General features: G+C 49.5%; 3 protein-coding genes across 3 annotated transcripts; 1 reads left to right on the top strand and 2 right to left on the bottom strand.

The window, feature by feature from the left end:
* Nucleotides 1-1,766: 1,766 nt before the first annotated feature.
* K444DRAFT_661309 (uncharacterized protein) lies at nt 1,767-5,839 on the bottom strand (the record flags this gene model as incomplete). Its single annotated transcript, XM_024886568.1, has 5 exons — nt 5,323-5,839; nt 4,769-5,207; nt 2,204-4,600; nt 1,885-1,902; nt 1,767-1,773 (listed from the first exon to the last, which is right to left on the bottom strand). The coding sequence occupies exons 1-5, from the start codon at nt 5,642-5,644 to the stop codon at nt 1,767-1,769; spliced, it is 3,183 nt and encodes a 1,060-aa protein (XP_024740188.1). The 5' UTR covers nt 5,645-5,839.
* A 1,013-nt stretch (nt 5,840-6,852) lies between these two features.
* K444DRAFT_610116 (beach-domain-containing protein) lies at nt 6,853-15,414 on the bottom strand. The gene is made up of 5 exons (XM_024879687.1): nt 12,503-15,414; nt 12,050-12,453; nt 11,518-11,998; nt 7,117-11,468; nt 6,853-7,064 (listed from the first exon to the last, which is right to left on the bottom strand). Exons 1-5 carry the CDS (start codon nt 15,144-15,146, stop codon nt 7,032-7,034), a joined length of 7,914 nt encoding a protein of 2,637 aa, XP_024740187.1. The 5' UTR covers nt 15,147-15,414; the 3' UTR covers nt 6,853-7,031.
* Nucleotides 15,415-16,816: 1,402 nt separating this feature from the next.
* On the top strand, nt 16,817-19,054 carry K444DRAFT_610115 (serine protease 2). Its single transcript, XM_024879686.1, has 2 exons — nt 16,817-17,363; nt 17,532-19,054. The coding sequence occupies exons 1-2, from the start codon at nt 16,989-16,991 to the stop codon at nt 18,726-18,728; spliced, it is 1,572 nt and encodes a 523-aa protein (XP_024740186.1). The 5' UTR covers nt 16,817-16,988; the 3' UTR covers nt 18,729-19,054.
* Nucleotides 19,055-19,580: the final 526 nt, after the last annotated feature.

Genomic DNA, 19,580 nt, shown 5'->3' with positions numbered 1-19,580 from the left:
CATTCATCATGCAATCCCCAGCATCCCTTGGCTTGACCGAAGATCGAGAAATAGGCCTGTGATCATCCAATCCTACTCGAAATCCAATCCACCACACTCCTCCCGTAGAGCTTGTGGCCAATCCAACATAGCTGGGCTGAACCACCTTCCTCTTGCAGAATCGAAACTCCGCAGCGGATCCTCGAAACATCCTTTAGTCACCAGATCCAATTTTCTAATGTGCAACGAGCTCCTCCCAAGGTCGTATGATCTGCCTCCACGCAATCTTCCACATTATTCTACTTGTTTGTGACCCATTCTCCCAACGCCAGCGTTTCGTAGTCAGTCCACGGTGCTTAGCCAAGCTTCGATATTGCCGTCGTTATGCAGATTATCATCTGCCATAGCCACGTTTGGCAGCAATTGGTCCTTCTCGTCAGAGATTAGCCTAGATCAAGGCAATGTTGCATGTCGTCGTCTCACCAGGCCAAGGGAGCTCACCGAGATCCTTTCCCTAATGCGTAATGCCATGGCGCAGCCAGGCAGAAGCTGGCCACGTCGTCGTGGGGCATTTCTTCCATTGGCCAGGCCGTATCGCATGAAGAGAATGCCAAGGGCAAGCCTCCACTATCACGGTAAGGAGAGAGCTGAGAGCTGAAAGCTGAAGCTGGGCTTATGCTCGCATTTCGGTCATGCATCCTTTTCAGCTTGTAGTGAGGCCTTTCTGCTATTGGGCATGTCTTTGGATCAATGGACCAGATCAGGTTGGGGCTTGCATGAGGAGGTGACCCCGAGACCAGGACTGTACGGCTGCTCTTGCGATGCTGCCGCAGCTAGGGACCCTGCCATCGAGCCCCACACATCCATGAGTGAGACCCGTTGTAGGAGAGGTAACGAGGAATTAGATGGATCGAGGATCAGAAAGAGTGCAGCGAAAAGACGCGCAGCAGGTCGAAAGGTGTCGCGAGAAGAGGAATTCGGGTGGAAGATTCGAAGATTATAGACTGAGAGGGTTCGAGACGTCGACTCCTGCGCGCGACACAGGATTACCAATCTGCTCAGCCAGTGCTCGACTTTGGGCGGTCGCAGTTGGATAAAGTGGGACGGCCATCATGCTCGAAGAGGATTCGCTGCGCACAGTTGTTGGTTGGGAGGTAGGGCCGAGACCAAGGCGAGGCAGACCAAGCGCTGCGCAGGGAAGGCAGGAAAGAGGGAAGACCAGTTGCGGGTGGGAGTAGCAAGTGAGGAAGTTGCGAGCGAGGGAAAGAAGGGAGAGAGGGGATCTTATAGACGATGTCGAAAAGCAGCGCCTGCTCGAAGCGAGGGCGCCTTGCCTGAACGAGCGGCGCCTAGCCCGAACGGGCGCGCGCGATGCCGAACACGGCCTCGCTAAGCCCAAGCGAGCTGGACCCCCCGGAACCTGCGCCCCGCTAACCGTCTCACAGAATACTAGACAACTTATTCACTAATAATTAATAACAACACATACACTAGTAAATATCACACAACCGAGTATAAATTACTACCCAGTTTACAACATATAATATTTAAACTAAAATAAAGGCCTGAAATAGTATTATAAAGTTTAAATAAAGCCTATAATAATAATATATCTAGTATTATTATTATTTATAGGAATTATTAATATATTTAAAAATAATATATTATTTTATAAGAATTCTAGTTCTAATAATAATAATAATATTATTATTTATTTTCTATTTATTAATATTTTTTAAATTTCTTTTTTTAATTCTCTAAAATAAAAAAGTATTAAAAATAATATTTTATAAGCTAATATAATTTAATTAATTATTAGCTTTATTTTAAAAATATAATATTATAACTTATTTAATTAAAGAAATAATAACTTTCTAAATCTTATAAAAGTCCAGATTTCCTTACCTTAGATTATTATAAAACCTTAAAATCTAGTAGCAAGTTATTAATAACTAAATAGATTCTTTTTAAATAAGTTAGTATTTATATATTATAAATATTTTTAGTGAATTTATATACTATTTACTTTTCCTTATCTAAATAATTATAATTTAAATTATAAATATAATTAATAAAGCTTTTATAATAAACTTAAAAGGCGGAAACGCCGGCAAAAACATATATGATATAGTTAAATACCGCTATAATAATAATAATACCGACATTACGCCACTTGATATTAAGGAGTAGAATCAAGCTAAATCATGCACCAAAATGAACATACGGAACCCAGTGTAAAGGTGCTACCTTATCGCGCTGTATTAACAGAGATGCATCTCTCGGTAGCCTTTTGGGCCTCCGATGTGTTTGGGTACCAATATTGGCGCCGCTTGCATCTTTGTTTCCGAGAAATGAGCCGCTTCGCCAAGTGTCTCGGAGTGCCCGACTTGCCATGTGAAGGCCTCGACACACCGACTCGTCAGTCATACCTCCATCTCTAATGACTTCGTACGTGATTCTCGCCATGTCTATGCATATTGTATCGCTGACCTCCCAAAGGGTTCCTATAACATGCCGAAAACCCGCTAGCTGACAGGCGTTTATTAAATGAACACTCTCGTCGATATATCTCTCGTCTTTGACCTGGCCAGTACCACATGCTGAAAGATAAGCCAAAAAAGGCGAATGCTCGCGAAGATTCATCTCTAGTAGATCGGCCACCGTGAGTGGGTTGTCCTTCCAGTCCTCCAGGCGAAAGTGACTCTTTGCTGGGTCTTCTGTGTCCGTGTATCCGTGGCCAGCGAAGTGGAATACCCTACAGTCTCGCAAATACGACGTGACATCTTCTCTACGCCGTCCTGGCTCGACAGCATCGAGTGGAATCGACCTGCAGATGGTTTTCACAGTCGCAACTTCTTCGTTCGCAAACCGGAGCGGGGTGCTCTCTGGCGTATTCTCCATGGCCACAAAAAGCGCTCGAGCCGCGGTGGGTGTATTGTTGCGTCGGCGTGCATCTATGATGGCCTTGATGGAAGTACTATAAGATGACATGGCTCTGTCAAGGACCGCCTCGGAAGATTGCCTGCGGTGGTATCCTGCCGCGTGGAGAGGAAACCTGGTTAGAGAGCCTGTTGGAATCCACCATATATGGGGCCAGTCGGCGGCGTCATCAGGGGGCTTATCAAAACCAAGCGCCTCCAGAATCGGCTCTGTAATGGTCTCCCAGAGCCATTCGAGCACCCCCAAGTGTCCAAGGTCCCCGTTATTTGCTCTTTCAGCGACTTGTTCTTCGGAGAGACTGCTCAGCTCGACAACCTTGAGTTGATCTTGCTCGATGAGTATGGCATCGCAACCATACTCGCTGATATTAATGACGGCGATTGGACCATGGCTCGCAGCAGCCTTGATGTCAGTTTCTTTGGCCAGGCCCAAGAAACCCTCGAATCCGGCTAACTTGCGTATTTCGTCAACTAGCTTGTCAAATTCTTTCCCCGCATCGTAACGCCGATTTGCTTTGGCCAGCCAAGACGCCTTGTCGGGTCCGTCTAGGGCATTTGTATCGACAGAAGGTGGTGTCTCTAGTTCCTCACGGAGACGGATAAAAGCCCTTGCCAACTCGGGGTTCCTTTCCTGTAGCGGAAGTATATCGGCCCGTATCTCTTCAACTGAGGCCCAGAGCACACCACGGCCTTGTTCAAGGAGGTCTAGTGCAGCCAACGGCCCCTTATCCGCCCGCAGGGCTACGGCTGCCGCATCAGAGGCTAGGCCAACTACCTGGCGGAGTAGATGCCGTCTGTCCGAGTTCTCGAGCGATCGTAACGTGAGCCCACGGATCAAGCTCACTGCTAATTTTGCAGCCTCATAGCATTGCTCCCAGTCCGAGGAACAATGAAGAAGAGCCTGGCCGGCTTCTATGCGGGTTATAAGAGTTGAACTGGAGAGCTGTAAGGCCCCCTGATACAATACAATAGCTTCATCGACGTCGTTTCTATCTTCGGTGTTATCTCTATCTTCTAGCCTATATCCAAGAGAGACCATGCAAGAAGCACGGTCTGGGTGGGCAAGAGGTGTGGCATACACGGCTTCTCTTGCCACTTGGATGGCTTCCTCGATATCGTTTAGAGAGCTTGTACTTTCGAACCTATCTCCGAGTTGAACACTAAGGTTTCGTAAGACTGCCGCCCGTTCTATGCGATCCTTTGGTATTGAATCAACAGCTTGCCTAGTGACCCTGATAGCCTCGTCAAGATCCGACATGCTTTTAGTCCTCGAATATTTATTATTCAGCTGGTTTCCAAGATTACTCAAATACATCGTCCGATTAGGATGGTCATCTGAAGTTGCACCGATTATTTGCTTTGATAATTGAATAGCCTCTTCGAGATCAAGCGTAGCTCCTGTCCTTATGTGTTTGTCGTCAAGCCGGGCTGAGAGTGTACCAAGATACCTAGGTAAATCCGGGTGGTCCTTTGGAGTCGACTTGACCACCCTTCGTGCAATCTGAATAGATTCTTCAAGCTCAGAAATGGCTTCTGTCCTGATATATCTGTCGCCGAGTCTGCTTCCAAGGTTATCCAAATACTTGACTCTATCTGGATGATTGTTCGGCGTCAGGTCAACTGCTTGCCATGCGAATCGGATAGCTTCATCAAGGTCGCCCATATCCCCTACACGCGAATATCTGTTTTGAAGCTGAAGTGCCAAGTTGCTTAGGTACATGGCCCGGTCCTGATCATTCTGCGTGATTTAGATGGCTTGCTTTGTCATCTGAATAGCCTCTTCGAGATCTGCAATGTCTCCAGTTGCTACATAACTATTTCTGAGCAGGCTTCCAAGATTGTTCAAATACATAGCACGACTTGGGCCAGCAGTGGCACAAGAAACGGCCTGATTAGCTATCGTAATCGCTTCTTTGAGGTCATCGACTGTGCCCTTTCTCAGATATCTATCGTCAAGTTGGTTTGCGAGATTGCTGAGATATGTTGCACGAGCTGGGCCGCTTGGTGTAATTTTGACCGCTTGCCGTGATACTTGGATAGCCTCATCGAGGTCTTCGATATGACCAGTCCTTTCGAATCTATCGGCAAGCTTATTCCCAAGGCTTGTGAGATACATGGCTTTTTCCGTGTTGTCGTTGGCACCATGAGTGGCGGCTTGCCTCATTACTTGGATTGCTTCCTCAAGGTCGCCCAAAGCACCTGCTCGTATATATGTCACCCAGACGATTTCCAAGGTTAGCCTGGTATCTAGCTCGATTTGGACCATTTGGGGTAGCATCGACCGCTCGCCTAGCTAAACAGATAGCTTCCTCAAGGTCCAGTTCAGTTCCCAATCTCGCGTATCGATCACCAAGCCGAATGCCAAGATTGTTGCTGCACATAGCTTGATCTGTGGCGTTTGTACAAGCTTCGATTGCTTGTTCAGAAACCTGGATCGCTTCTTCGAGGTCGCTCGCGTCTCCTGTCTGGAGATATCTCTGCGAAAGATGGGTCCCGAGAGTATCAAGATGTTTGGCTCGATCATGTTTGTCCACTATCCGATCTATCGACTCTCGAGACAAATAAACAGCTTCGTCGATATCAGCACGAACTGCTGTTTTTCCAAATCTTTCACCGAGCTGGAGTGCAAGGCTGCGTATGCGCGCCGCCCGGTTAGGATGGTCGTCTGGGGTAGTCTCGACCAGTTGCCTCGCAACTTGAACGGCAGCAGTGTCGAGATCCGCCATCTGCAAGGGCGATCATCTGCATATTAGTTCATAATTTCGCCGCAGTCAGCGAGAAATTGCCGATCGTGTGTCTCGTAGGCATATGTTAACATCTGTATTTATAACGTAGGTCGAAGAGAGCCTTGTCTGCACTTCGAACAAATTCTTTCAGGGAGGCTTTCGAGCTGAACCTGTATTAAATATGAAACACTTGACGGCTGCCTAGAAACTCGTCGCAGAGAATCTTGGTATGAACAGTCAATGTATCTCCGCAACAGATCATCATGTTATGGACATGACGGAGTTAGCTTTTCAATTGACGGAGCACGTAGTAAGGTCACACGTACTTCGTAAGCTGGGGCAACTTTCAAAAAGCGGGGCCTCCCATCACGTGAGAAAGCAGGTTGCTGGACAGAGTCGTACATAATTCAACCAGTCCAACTTTCGACCCCTAAATTAGATTGATTGACTATTAATACGCAATCTAATCAATTAACGAGAATGGATTCAATTTATTATAATTAAGCGCTTGATTGGGTTGAAAGTTCGATTGTTCGAACGATTAATTGAGTGTTGATTAAATTATGTGCAGCCCTCCTGCTGAACCCAGGTCTAAGATATCAGTTGAAACCACTACCAACAGACAAAAAATTTCTTTGGTCAATTCTGTTCCTTTCAACCTAGGACTATCGACTCCCTTCTGTATCTTTCATTTGAGAGCGGCGGACCGCCAAGGTTGACCTCATTTCGTGGATGTCAGTATGTCCACAGACCTCGTTGAAAATAGGTAGTGTTGATGCTCTGGCGTTACTTTGTCTGCATCACCCAGCCTCTGCAGCATATTCTCGAACCAAACAAATACTCGACACGTCCTGTCATCGAATCTTTGACTAACGTGTTCGATTCACTTTAGTGTACCGAAGAAGCTTGCAGCAGCGCCGGCACTACAGGATGGGGCTCTCGACAAGATTTCGGCGTACGGAATACCACTCCATGCTAACAGTCTACGAGATGCTGTAGATATGCTTGAGCGCGGCCTTAATCTTCTGGTGGAGAACGATGCTGACGATGAACCGGTGCCCGAAATCGCCACTTTCTACGCTGTCCTTGTGCAAACGTCTCGGCAACTATTCCAACAGACGCACAATATTTCCGATCTAGATGATGGCATTCGCTACGCACAGCAGTCCTTAGACACCACCTTGAACGGTGACCACTTGAAAAACTTGTGGAAAGGCATTCTTCTAATGGAGACAAATGACTAATTTGCAAAATACAGCCCTGCGAAACAGATAGGTAGTATTCTGGTATAACAATTGCGTTCATTTCTATGTTCATAATGCGTTTTTCTCATCTACAGCCGTTTCCTCTTACGCCATTCTTCAACCCCGCCAAAAGTCTATCGTGTCTATCGTTCTCTCTGCACCAGATCCCATTGGTACTGCTCACTCGTTAGAAAAGCCGTCGAAGTAGACACAGAATAGAGAACTTACAACTCGCCCATCTTCATCACCGGTATACACCGTCTGCTCCATTGGTGTTATGCAGGTGATCGCAGCGTCAACGAGGACTCTGATGCCGCCACCTCCTGGAGTAGCTAAGCTGCCCACAGCAGTCTCCCCTTGCCTCCAGCTGTCGGCATGATCCAACCTCTTCACCAATTCCAACTTCCATTTCCCATTCCTTCCGCTTCCGACAGCCTTGCGCCAAACATTTGCGACCCCGCCTCTCTGACCGGTGAAGCAGAGGCTGCTCTCTAGCCATTCGTTCCCTTTCCCCTCATACCACGCACAAGCCGAGATAGAATCGTCGGGATTATCGCAGATTTTTTGGTCCAGGATCAAGTCTCCATTCAGGGTGTAAATAGAGACATGCCTCCCACGGCAAAGCATGATATCCCCTGTGACGTCGTTGATGCGCGCACACTCAACTTGACCTTTTCCACTCGTGAGCTTGCGCACGAGCTCAAGGCGATTGAGGTCCCAAAGTAGAACCGCCCCATCACAGGAGGCCGATAAGAGTGTAGAGAACGATTTAGAGATTGCTAGCACAGTGACTGGGGATTTATGACCAAATAAGGACGATCTGGGCTGAAGCTCCACGGGTTTTGAAGTCGAGGTGATAACAGTGTGAGCGGATATAACACAATCCTCGCCAGCGGTTATCAGGAGCTGTGAGGAGGCAAAGATTGCGCAAGATAATTGACCTTGATGAAGGTTTTCAAAGTGGCCTGCAGGCTTCTGATTGTCATTGAAGAAGAACCGTACACTTCGATCGGCAAAGCCCCACTCCAGATATTTGTCATAATGTGGGGGAAGATTCAGTCGGAATGCAGTGGCGCATAGGAGGCGATCAAGCTTCGCTGAGTATATTAGAGATGCAACTCGTTCGTGGGATTCCAGGAGTGGAAAGGGGAGCTTGGTGAGAGCCTCGGCGGAAGAATCGAGGCGAAGAATCCGATTTTTCGAGTCCTCGCGGCTTTGATGCGGCTTGGAAAAGACTTGGTGGGGTGTTTGGCCAAAATTATGAATGATGCCAATTGTGGCAAGACGTTCAACCGGATCGACTATGTTGTCCAGATCTTTGGCACCATGATACGACAGGTGATGGAACACGTTGACACTCTCGATGGCTGCCTCTCCGCGCTGCTTGGATCCAAAAATGAGATCGATCCACTGGTGAAGATGGCGACTGACATAAGGGCTCTCGAGAGCCTCCCGGTGCTTAGCTATGAAGATCTTGGGATCTCCTTTCGCCCACGGCGGTAACTGTACATTATCGATCCCTCCGCCGTCACCTTGTCTCACTCCAAAATTGTACCCGTTGCTGTTAGTGAGAAACTCAGGGAGGTAGAAGAACTCTGGGATGAGTTCACGAACATCAGTCATGTTGTCCTTTGAGGCAGATTGCCAAGCTTTCTCGATTGAGTAGAACAATCTGTCTGGGTGGTCAAAGCTACCTCCTTGGAGGAGCAGATACGACTGAACGAATGGTTGAAGCCTGATGAGATACGAAGTTACAATCATGGCGGACGAGTAATGTGTGCCGTAATGGAACGCTGGCGTGTTGTGATCACCCATGTCCGCAAAAGTCTTATACCTCTCAATGAAATCCGCAGACCGAGAGTTGTGCTGAGCTCCCATTGGTTTCGACAGATCTCGGAAAGTAGCAGGATTGTTGAGATCCAACTCGCCGCTAGTATAGTCTGCAAGGACCCATGGGAACACCGGATATTGCGTGAGATCGTTGAACGTCCTGCCAGCCATGGTATTGACCAACATTAGGTAATGAAAGTTTGACATCTCTCCTTTAGCCCACCTTCGCATGGCAGGATTCCAGGCAGATGAGTTGAAAATGCTCCCAAATTTGGACCCAAATGTCGTCGGCGTTTCATCAGAGACCTTAAGAGCCTCCAGACGCCAGCTGTCTTCGGGATTTGGAAGTGACGAGCTTCCGGTTGTGTGTGGAGCTTTCGAGGTCAATTTTGTGAACAAATCGTCCCGAAGTAATGGGGAAATTGCGGTCAAGAGGTAGCTTCTACCATCAACGAAGAACACTTCTACAGCCACATCTCGGAACAGGAATCGCCTCTTCGAGACACTGATCACATCATTCCATCTCCAACTCCTGGCCTCCTGGTCCATTCTGATGGTCTGTGATCGTTTCTCTGTCGATTTTTGGCCAGCGATCATCTGCAGATATGGATCACGCTCTTCTCTGGGAGCTTGGGTGACATTGACGATTTCTCCGTCAGACCTCTGAAAGACGTTGTCAATGAGATACAAGGAATCTTTGCCGATGATAAGAAGGCCTTCACAGGCTTCAAGTCCGATAATGCGAGAAATGTTGAAGACTTGTTGAACCTGATCGCCTCTCTGGAGACTTCGCATGACTTTTCGATTTTTGTCTTCGTAGGCGTCGTCATCACCAGGATCATTAGGGTCATCCACAAGCTCGAAATCCTCCTCAGGCATGACGCTCTCTTGTGACATATCGGGATCATCCTGTTGCGCATTACCAAGTGCTTCACTTGATGGACTGTTCCGACCATCGAGAGCCAGTTCGCCTGTGATCGGCAAGGGAGATGGCGATACTCCAGTGTTGAGGAGCTTTGTGTTCAGCTTCAGAGTTCCATTCGAGGGGGTGGGCGCATCGGTGATTCTACGTTTGGGTTGATAGTCATAGGTCGGTGCAGCCCGATCTGGTAACATTCGTAATCTCATACGATTCCGGCCTTCGGTGCGGTCGAGCTTCCATTTCGTAGGTGAGTCGTTCTCGAAGACAGCGCAAGGTCTGTGAAGTTCACGATCCATCTTTGAGAATGTGGATGCTAGGAAAGAGAAGTTGTCTTGTTGATCTTGTTGGGCTCTTTGGTGCTTGAGATGCTCCGATGCAAAGATGTTCTTCATCCAATGAGAGGATGCCATATCGTGTTGTGAGAGGATTGCTTCCTCGGTTTTTTCTTCGGTATTCCATTGCTTGAGCTTTTCTCTTCGCTTCGCGAGCCGAATTTTGGCAGTCTCTTCGGTCTTCTCGTTCTCACTGTTGACAAATGCCTCCCAGGTCTTTGACATCGCCCCAAAGAACAATGCATCAAGCTCGGCCCGTTGATCGTCAACCCACGCAACGAAGGTTTCGTTGTCCAGTTCCATAAGCTTTTTGAAGCCGGAAGTCAGGTTTCGGTGCTCACTCGTCATTGCATGATTAAAAATTGTTGATGTCTCTTCCGGTTTTTGCACAAGCAAGATCCGCCAAAGATTCGCAGCAGCAAGGCGGATCCTTTCCCGTGAATCAACGAGCTTCAAATACAGCTGATAGCAGATCAGCTGCAAGAAGTCATCCTCTGCGAGATCTGGAGACAGGACCACCGTCTGCCAGTAGAGTAGCTTATCCATGAATGCGACAGCCTCATCCTCGGGGACTTGAGCACTGTCAAGCTCCGAAAGTCTGAGAAGTGACACCCTTAGGAAGACGCTTTTAATAGACAATATCGCCTGGCTACAGAGGCGGACGCTCTTAATCTTGGAGATTTCGGGGCGCTGCAAATACTCTAATAATGTTCCTGCGAAGTCAAGCAGTGGTTCTGCTCCACTTAAGAACCATCCTTCAAAGACAGCCTCCCCAATATGAAGAACAAAGCGAGCCATATTTTGAAGTAGCTTCGGCTCCCAAAGTGATTTTTGGTCTAACTGAATGGTGTTACCTAGTTGTGAGATGGTGTTCCGTAGTAGGTATGACTCAAAGTAGGCCTGGTGTTCTTGGAATCCCGGAGGTACTTTCTGGAAGAGACCAAAGCCGGGAAACTCTTTCCTGACCATGACTTGGTCGATAAATACATTCACAACTAGTTCAAGTAGGCCCTCGACGAGGGAGTTGCTGATGGCCTGAGTAGCAAGTTTCTTCTTGGGAGACATGACGAGATTCAACCTGGCTGATGAAGGGCTGAACTCAGAGGGCCGAGAAGTTAACAAAATGAATGACGATCCTCGTCTCAGAGGCTTGGCTCTTGGTGTTGTGGGACTTGGTGGAAGTAGTGTTTCTACGGTTGAGGTCCGAACAATCGGGGCGGGCATCGTTGAGACTCGTGATAGATTCCGTATGATAACATCATCACCCTCAAATGTCAGTGCCGAATCGCGAGAGTTTAGCTCGACATCAGGGCTGACTGAGTCTGTGCTCACAACCACTGGGAACAAGACGGCAAGAAGAAGTCTGATGTAGTCGGAAGCTACCGTGAAGTCCCTGTAATCCAACGACTTGGAATACAAGTCCGCTAAGAAACGGATAACGGTGTGGAGGACAGTAGCCTGTCCACCGAGGTGTTCCTTCTTCGGCTGATGAATTTCTGACCGAGTTAGCAAGTACTCTATGAAATGAAGTCCCGGATTACTCACGGCGTGACTCTAGTTCCTTAGTCAACGACATGGACCTACGACGAGACGGGCCGGATGGCACACTCAAGGCTGCATCAACTCCCTTTCCATTGCCCTTGTCGTTGAGAGGAGAGTCCGGGTCATCTTGGTGTCGAAAGACATCCTTCAACCCGCTTTGCAACATCGATGTGATCACCGGTAGGACGTTTGGATAGACTACGTTGCAGTTGCTAAATGCCTCCAGAAGACTGAACAGTTCGAAAGACCTCTCAAAATCGATATCCGCAACGTCACGGGCGAACAAGATGCTGAAGCAGATTGGCCATAATGTGGGGAGATCCCACCATCTCTTGAGTCTGTGTCGCATGATCGCAAAGCCGCCAGTCTTCCCTGCAAACTTCGAGACGTAGCCAGAGCCGTGGATGACAAGGAGCCGGGCTAATATTTTAGTACCATGAACAACCACTTCCGGGTCATCCTCTGTCAGAAGGTGCAAAAGCCACTGAATTAGCACATTAGCGAAAGCTCGAATAATCGCGAAGGGTAAACAAACCTTGTTCGTGACAGTCCTGGCGAATTTTCGAATGTTTGATGTATTGCCTTTCTCGCAAAGCATATCGGAATACATTTCCAGCACCTTGTTCCCAAGCTGTCTCTTGGTCAAATTTGCAGACGTCACATCCTTACCATCCAAAAAGGTGTTGAGAATCGGTCGTCTTGGAACATTGGGATTCAAGCCAGATCGTAGTGGTAGGGTTCCAGCTTGGTTCCTGGGCGTCCGGTTTCCGGAGGTACTTGGCTTATGATACGCGTACGTGATGAAGAGTGCGAGAGACCGAAAGACTTCGGCTGTCACATTGCACTTTACCAGAGTTGTGAGAGCTTCCATAAAGGACGGAAATACATCAAGAGAGAACGTCTCCGCCTTGAGAGCGTCAAGAAACCTCTTCACAATTCCTGTTTGATGTCAGGGGAGGCCTAAAATGCTGGGCAAAGAGTGACTTACTCATTCGAAACAGCCTCCGCGAGTTAAATTCGTGGAACTTGCTGTTGACTCCGAAAACAATAAACTGTTTGTAGTAGAGTCTTTGAGTGATCGGTGCCGTCTTTCTCCACATGTCGAAGTCAACAAGGAGAATTCGGTATGCGAGGGGATTGATGATATACGACTCTTCCGGCTTCTCGAGGTTATACCCAACAAATTCTAGAACAAGACTGAGTAGCTGGAAACCAAGCTGGTCCATGTCATCGCTGGTCATGCTGGGAGCTTCAAAGGCGGACTCGCGAGAAGAAACCACTGCGCCAGCACCGACTTTACCCCGAATCAAAGCTCCCAGCACAGCGTAGCCATTTTCTCGTTCCATGGCCTCACTATTCCGCCAGCTGGACTTGATACTCTCAAACACAAGTTCCACTGCGCGCACGATATCATCCTTTGTAGTTGCATTATCGACCAATTTCAAAGCAATCCCAGCAAACCCCCCTAGACGCCACAAGGTATCATCAAGTGATTGTGGAACTATGACCACCGGGCCGCCTGTCAAAATACTGGTGCCTTGGGACTTGGCCAAAGCATCGTTGATTGAAGGCACTGCAGCGTTTATGGCAACCGAGGTTCCGTTGTTGTGCGTTAGCTGAAATAAGTTACTTCCTGCGGTTCGGTTCAGGCCACGGAGGAGTTGCGATTCATATAACGTGTGACGATCATCTTCTCCAAGAATAGCTGTGGGTAGAATGCTGAGTAACACACGGCTCTCTGGAACAAGGGAGCTCGCCTTTTCTCGAATTGCACCCAATATATCGGAGTTCTCGTCTTTACCAGGGTGTATGATTTCATTACGCATTCCCAGCGCAGCTGAGGCTTCATACGTCTGGAATGAACCAAGGCAATCTTGGAAATTGCCATTGTAACGGGGCCCGAGTCGATAATACACCGCGATCAGGTCGTCACTGAGCACGTCCTCGAAAAGATGTGCCGAAGCTAATGACCAACGTGAGAATACCACACCACGGCCAAGGCGAGCAGACAGATCTTGGGGCGTGCCTAGGAATGCTTGCACCGGGTTTGTCTTCGTTGAGGATGTGGCGAACGACGCAAAGCTCTCGGTACTGGCGTTTGAAGGGGGCGGATGGACGGGATACTGGCATTTGACTTGTTCGGCAAATTCTCCATCGACATAAAGCGCGGCCTTGCTTGAGGACATGGTTCTCTGCCGCCGGTGAACAAGTGCGACGTGATACCAGCGGCGCTCCTTAAAGACAACCGACTTGAACCTGACGCTAGGCCTGGAAGAAGTGACAGATGTCTGGAGAATGAAATTGTGGGTATCTTTTTCTAGATATGCTAGAAGAAAGCAAGTCTGGGTCGAGTCAAATGCACCGAATATGGTGGTGTGGGAATTGGGATCGAAATGATCCACGTGAACCCAAGCGGTAAAAGTATAACCAGCAGTTGCTGATGGAGGGGGAAACGGCCGCCCTAACGTTGAGAGCTCAATTGAAGCATAACCCTGCAAAGATAGGTCGAATTGTATGTACGCAGGACTATGAGAATTTTTCATTGCTCGAAGGAGAAACTCGGCCGCAGCGGGAGATTTGTTGCAGATGAGATATTGAGCGTCACTTAGAGTACTGATCCCTAGGGACAGCAAAGATGCACAGAGAACTTCCACCGACCGTCTTTCAGAGGCTCCAAGTGGAGTGTCTGAGTCGAAAGAAAGGGGAAGGAGGGTGGACAAGATGCCGGTTGCATGCAATGCCAACAGATTGTGATTTGAGATGGACGAAATCCTTGTTAATGTCTGAATGACGACCAGTGCAGCCGGGCTCACGGGGGTTCCAGGCCGTCGGGGAATTGTTCTCCAAAAATCGACAATAGTTGACACGATCTCGGCATTGTATAGTAAAGCACCTTCCTTCAAAAGGTCTTGGAGTTTGGCATCAACAAAAGCCAGGACCTTCCCGTCTTCAGCAATGCAGTCTGAAGTTGGCCTCGAGACAGCGATTTTCCCACCCAAAGGTTCATTTGGGCTTCCATCATCCAGGAGCTGGCCTTCCTCTGTGACAGAAGGAAGTAATTCAGCGGCCGTCTGGCACAAAGCCTCGAATCTCTTGTCGTCAAGCGCAAAAGCCAACAGCCGCCCAAAAAGCTGCGCTTCACTCCATAGGTCCGACTCACTACCCCCGATGCCAGTGCTCGCTATAGTCTGTTCGAGGGCGGCCCACCCACCACCTTCCACGCGACGTTTGAAATAAATCTTATTTCCGTAGTGTTCCCTGAACGTCTGCCCTAATATACCAAGTATGGTTTCCAAAAGCTCAAAGAGCTGCGTCTTGTCTCTCTTGCTTCTCTTCGTAGGATGATAGAAGCCCGAGAAGGCTTTGAGTGTATCTAGGAGGGTATTGAAGCCGTGGAGATGTCGAAAGTTATCGTTGGCCTGGGACGTCCGGGGCGCGGCAATGAGATATCTGCGTAGGGATTGGGTCTGATCTATGATGGCAGAGAGGTCGGGGTATGTGCCGCCGGAGCCAGGACGAAGCGTGGCGGAGAGAGTATCGAGGAGGAGTTGCAGTTCGGCGGTGGCTTTGGTGCTCTCTGGCGGATTTGACGCAGCCGTCGAAGAGCGCTGCCGCCGAATTCGTGCTGACATTCTTCTCCCCGTCCCCACACTCCGGGAATGATCAAGACTCTTGCGTGTGCTTCATCGGTCTCACGCCCGTGGGAGTTCTAGGCAGAGGCAGAGCTCGATTGTCATCGAATCTGGCCGGCCCGGTGGTTCGGAATGGTAGAAAAGTGGACGGGGTAGCTGCAGGGTGGTTGTGTTCTAGATTCGCTGTGCAGGACAGACGGCTGCAGGAAAGGACAAGTTTGTTTTATTTGCAGTTGGATCGAATCGTGGGATTATTGGAAGCCCTGCGTGGTGAGGCTGAGTATTTGGGGTCTGGAGCATGATGATTGATCGGCCTCGCGAGTTTCGAATGCACGGGGGGTCTGGTCCGCGCGGGGCGACCGAGGAGTGGGTGGAGAAGCCGTGTCCGCAGGTGAGACGAGATACTATTCATTTTTATTGTTCTCCAGCTAAAGTGCGATGATAAGCACATGTACTCTATGTTGCGCATTTCCTTCCTCCCTTCCTTCTTTCTATACTGAACAGCTACTTGGTACTGTGGTATTCAAGAGCCGTCAAGGCCGGGGGATTTGCACGGGGGACCTATTTTAGTCGCACCCCCACTGCCTCCCCTCGAACGAGCAGGCTGTGGCGCACGCAGTCGATCAGAGAGGTATGTGTGGTCATGTGATGTATGTGTTGTGGAGCTATGGATATGTCTTACTACTATAGTACCAGTATGCCCGAATACTGTATGTATCATTGTATGGAGAGGTGTGAAGCGACAGTCGTGGATGTGCCGTCCTTAGCGAGGGTCACTAGCTGTACGCAGTACTTATCACTCCTCGCACACCATCGATTGATCATCATCCTCTCACCCAATTATCTCCCGGGCACGTGAACGGAGCCAAGAAATGGGGGGGGGGGAGGTGTGGATGATGGTGGTCACGTGGCGCTACTCGAACGTCACAAGCGGAGCCAGCCTTTCCTGGATCTGGTCCTGGCGGCTGGATGGAGGAGTCATGCGACCAATTGTGCTTCTGTCTGTCTCAGGCAGAGCAAGACAAACAAACAGCCAGCCGCCGTGTCCGGAGAGCCACCGCAGCTGGAGACGGACGAAGTGCGGCGAGAGCCTTGTAAGTTGTCTGGCTTCTGTCCTTGAAGCCAGCATGCAAGTGGTGCTTTCACGCGCAGCCGTGCCTGGACAGCAAGTGACCAGCGCATGTCATTGCTACGGAAGAAGGCGGTGGCGCTGGCGCTGGTTGGATGGATGGATGGATGTGGGCGGAGCTTGGGGAGAGGGCGCAAGGCAGCAGGAAGGGCTGCTGGCTGCGGCTACGAAGCTCGAAGCTCGCCTCGGTGTCGGTGTCGGTGCCCCAGCAACTGAGTACTACTGTAGGCCCTGAGAGTGCTGTTGAATAGATAAAACAATTGAATAGGAAACCTGTTTGCAACTCATAGATGAGAGCCATGAATCATGCTTGCTTGCGTTCTTTCCCCTTCACGAGTGGAAGACACAATTGCAGGTCTCTGCTCTGCTCGCTCTGCTCTGCTCTGCTCTCCTCTGCCTCACTTATCGTCCAGAGTCATGCTCGAGATAAGCTTCCGAAAACGGCTAGCCGCCCCGTGCTTAGCCGGTTCGGGCTTCGCCCCATTCGTTGGCCTCCATCGCCATCCGTCACCATCGTGTGCTCCCTCGTGCTCCCTCGTGCTCGCTCCTCTCCCTCGTCCTCTTCTATCACAACAACTCCCTCATCCCCCACCACTCCCATCCCCCCCCCGAAGACAGCATCAACACCTGTCTTCACCCCCATCTACAGTCCATCAATCGACCGTCGCAGGCAGACACTCCTTCATTTCCGCATTATTCTTCTCTTCATCGACATGCGCGGGCTTATCGGCTACTCGCTATTGCCGCTGCTGGCGTCATCGGCACCCACCTTCAGCACAGAGACAATCCACGACGGAGTTGCTCCTCTGATCTCCTCCTCAAATTCAGTTGAGGTGCCCGATTCCTACATCGTCGTCTTCAAGAAACACGTTTCCGAGGCTGCTGCCTCGGATCATCACAGCTGGGTGCAAGACATCCACCTCAACAACGCGAACGAACGAACCGAGCTTCGAAAGCGATCGCAATTTCCCATTACGACCGATATCTTTGAGGGTCTCAAGCATACCTATAATATTGCAGGGAACTTCTTGGGTTACTCCGGCCATTTCGATGACTCCGTCATTGAGAAGGTCCGAAGGCATCCTGATGTAAGTTGCTTCCGCAGAGCTTCATTTGCCCATCACCATCCTCCCCCATCGCCCTCTTCTCCAGGTTGAAACATTAAGACCTATTTTTTCCCTTGATCGGTCCCTGCTGCCTCTGGCTTCAGACCCTTGTTTGTCGTTATTGATACCCAAAACTGACATATCAATCAGGTCGAGTACGTCGAGAAAGATTCCGTTGTCCACACTTTAGGGGACACCGGAGAGCTTGAGAAGAACGCCCCATGGGGTCTCGCTCGTATCTCCCACCGGAAGAGCTTGTCATTCAGCGACTATAACAAATATCTCTATGCCGCTGATGCTGGTGAGGGGGTTGACGTGTACGTTATTGACACCGGAACCAACATCGAACATGTTGACTTCGAAGGCCGCGCACACTGGGGCAAGACTATCCCCGCCAACGATCCTGATGAGGACGGAAACGGACATGGAACTCACTGTTCCGGTACCGTTGCCGGCAAGAAGTACGGTGTTGCCAAGAAGGCTAATGTCTACGCCGTCAAGGTGCTCAAGTCCAACGGTTCAGGAACCATGGCAGATGTTGTCAAGGGTGTTGAATGGGCAGCCCTCTCTCACACAAAGAAGGTCAAGGATGGAAAGAAGGGCTTCAAAGGCTCCGCCGCCAACATGAGTCTTGGTGGAGGAAAGTCCCCTGCTCTCGATCGTGCTGTCAATGGTGCTGTTGAAGCTGGCATCCACTTCGCTGTGGCCGCTGGAAATGACAATGCCGACTCTTGCAACTACTCTCCCGCTGCTGCTGAGCTCGCCATTACTGTTGGCGCCTCTGCTCTTGACGACTCTCGAGCTTACTTCTCCAACTACGGAAAGTGCAACGACATCTTTGCCCCAGGTTTGAGCATCCAATCCTGCTGGATTGGCAGCAAATATGCCACCAACACCATCTCCGGTACTTCCATGGCCAGTCCACATATCGCAGGTCTCCTCGCATACTACCTCTCTCTTCAGCCATCCAAGGACTCTGCTTATGCCGTTGCTGAGATCACCCCAAAGAAGCTGAAGGATAACATTATTGCCATCGCTACTGAGGGTGCGTTGACCGACGTTCCAGCTGACACCAAGAACGTGCTTGCATGGAACGGCGGTGGATCGTCCAACTACTCTTCTATCATCAAGGCTGGCGGATTCTCTGTGATGGCCACCAAGGAGTCTAGGTTACCAACCACAGTTGAACTCTTGGAGGCAGCCATTGAGAAGGATTTCAACATGATCTCTGGGGAAGTCGTCAAGAGCAGCGAGTCCATGATCTCCAAGACTGAGAAGCTTTCCAAGAAGATCCAGAAGATGGTGGACGAAGAGCTCAACGAGTTCTTCGAGGAGCTCAGCTTTTAGAAGCCGACTGACAGTATACAAGTACCATATGCGGATGTTACATTGATGCGCTTGGACATGGATTTCCCATTCTTTTGTCGCCGGAGCATGATCTTGGGCTGGACGGTGGTTTCCTACTGTATGCATTTTGATTACCGGTTTCCTTGCGTCGCATCCTCATGGTTTCTCTGTTGTATTGCACAATAGACCACTGCTGAATTGTATCAATGACCCTCTTTTGACTTCCTCTTTCCATGCGACTGGGAATGGTGATCATGTGTGAAGAAGCCCTCCCGAGTTAATAAATAACATAAGAACCGATGGTTAGGTCCATCTGGGTAGTACCTTCCCCTCTTACTTCATGTTGGTCTTGCGAAAGAAGGCTTGCGCCTTCCCAAGTGAACAAGTCTCTCACCAGCTTCCTGGCCTCGTTCTCATTCTTCTTCAAGCTCTCGTCTTACTTTTTGGTTAATACATGCATGCGACAACGGCAGCACCTGTATCGCATTCTACAAGTTTTAATTTCAATTAGTTCATTCCCGAAACAATTGCATCTACAAGGATGCTCAGACGGAACAACTCTGGTCGACTAAGTCGGAGAAAATCAACATCATCAGTTCACAGCAAGCATGAATCCCTCGATCCGGCGGTTGCTCGTCAACATGCGCATACAGCGGCGACGTTAGCCTTCGCTCGAGCACAGGAGAGGAGTAGTGCTGATGTTGGGCACAGCGGCAGCAATCTCCAAAATAACATCGGCTTCGTCCCGGAGCGACAGCCACTTTCACAGCAGACCAATTCTGCCAACGGCGACCATGTAATCAAGAGGCAGCACAGCGTTCGCTTTGCTGGACCGCATGCCGTACAGCGACG

This window comes from Hyaloscypha bicolor (genome assembly GCF_002865645.1).
Source record: "Hyaloscypha bicolor E unplaced genomic scaffold K444scaffold_52, whole genome shotgun sequence".
Lineage (NCBI taxonomy): Eukaryota > Fungi > Ascomycota > Leotiomycetes > Helotiales > Hyaloscyphaceae > Hyaloscypha > Hyaloscypha bicolor.
The sequence above is the reverse complement of the archived record's forward strand: the minus strand, read 5'-3'. Positions and strand labels throughout refer to the sequence as shown.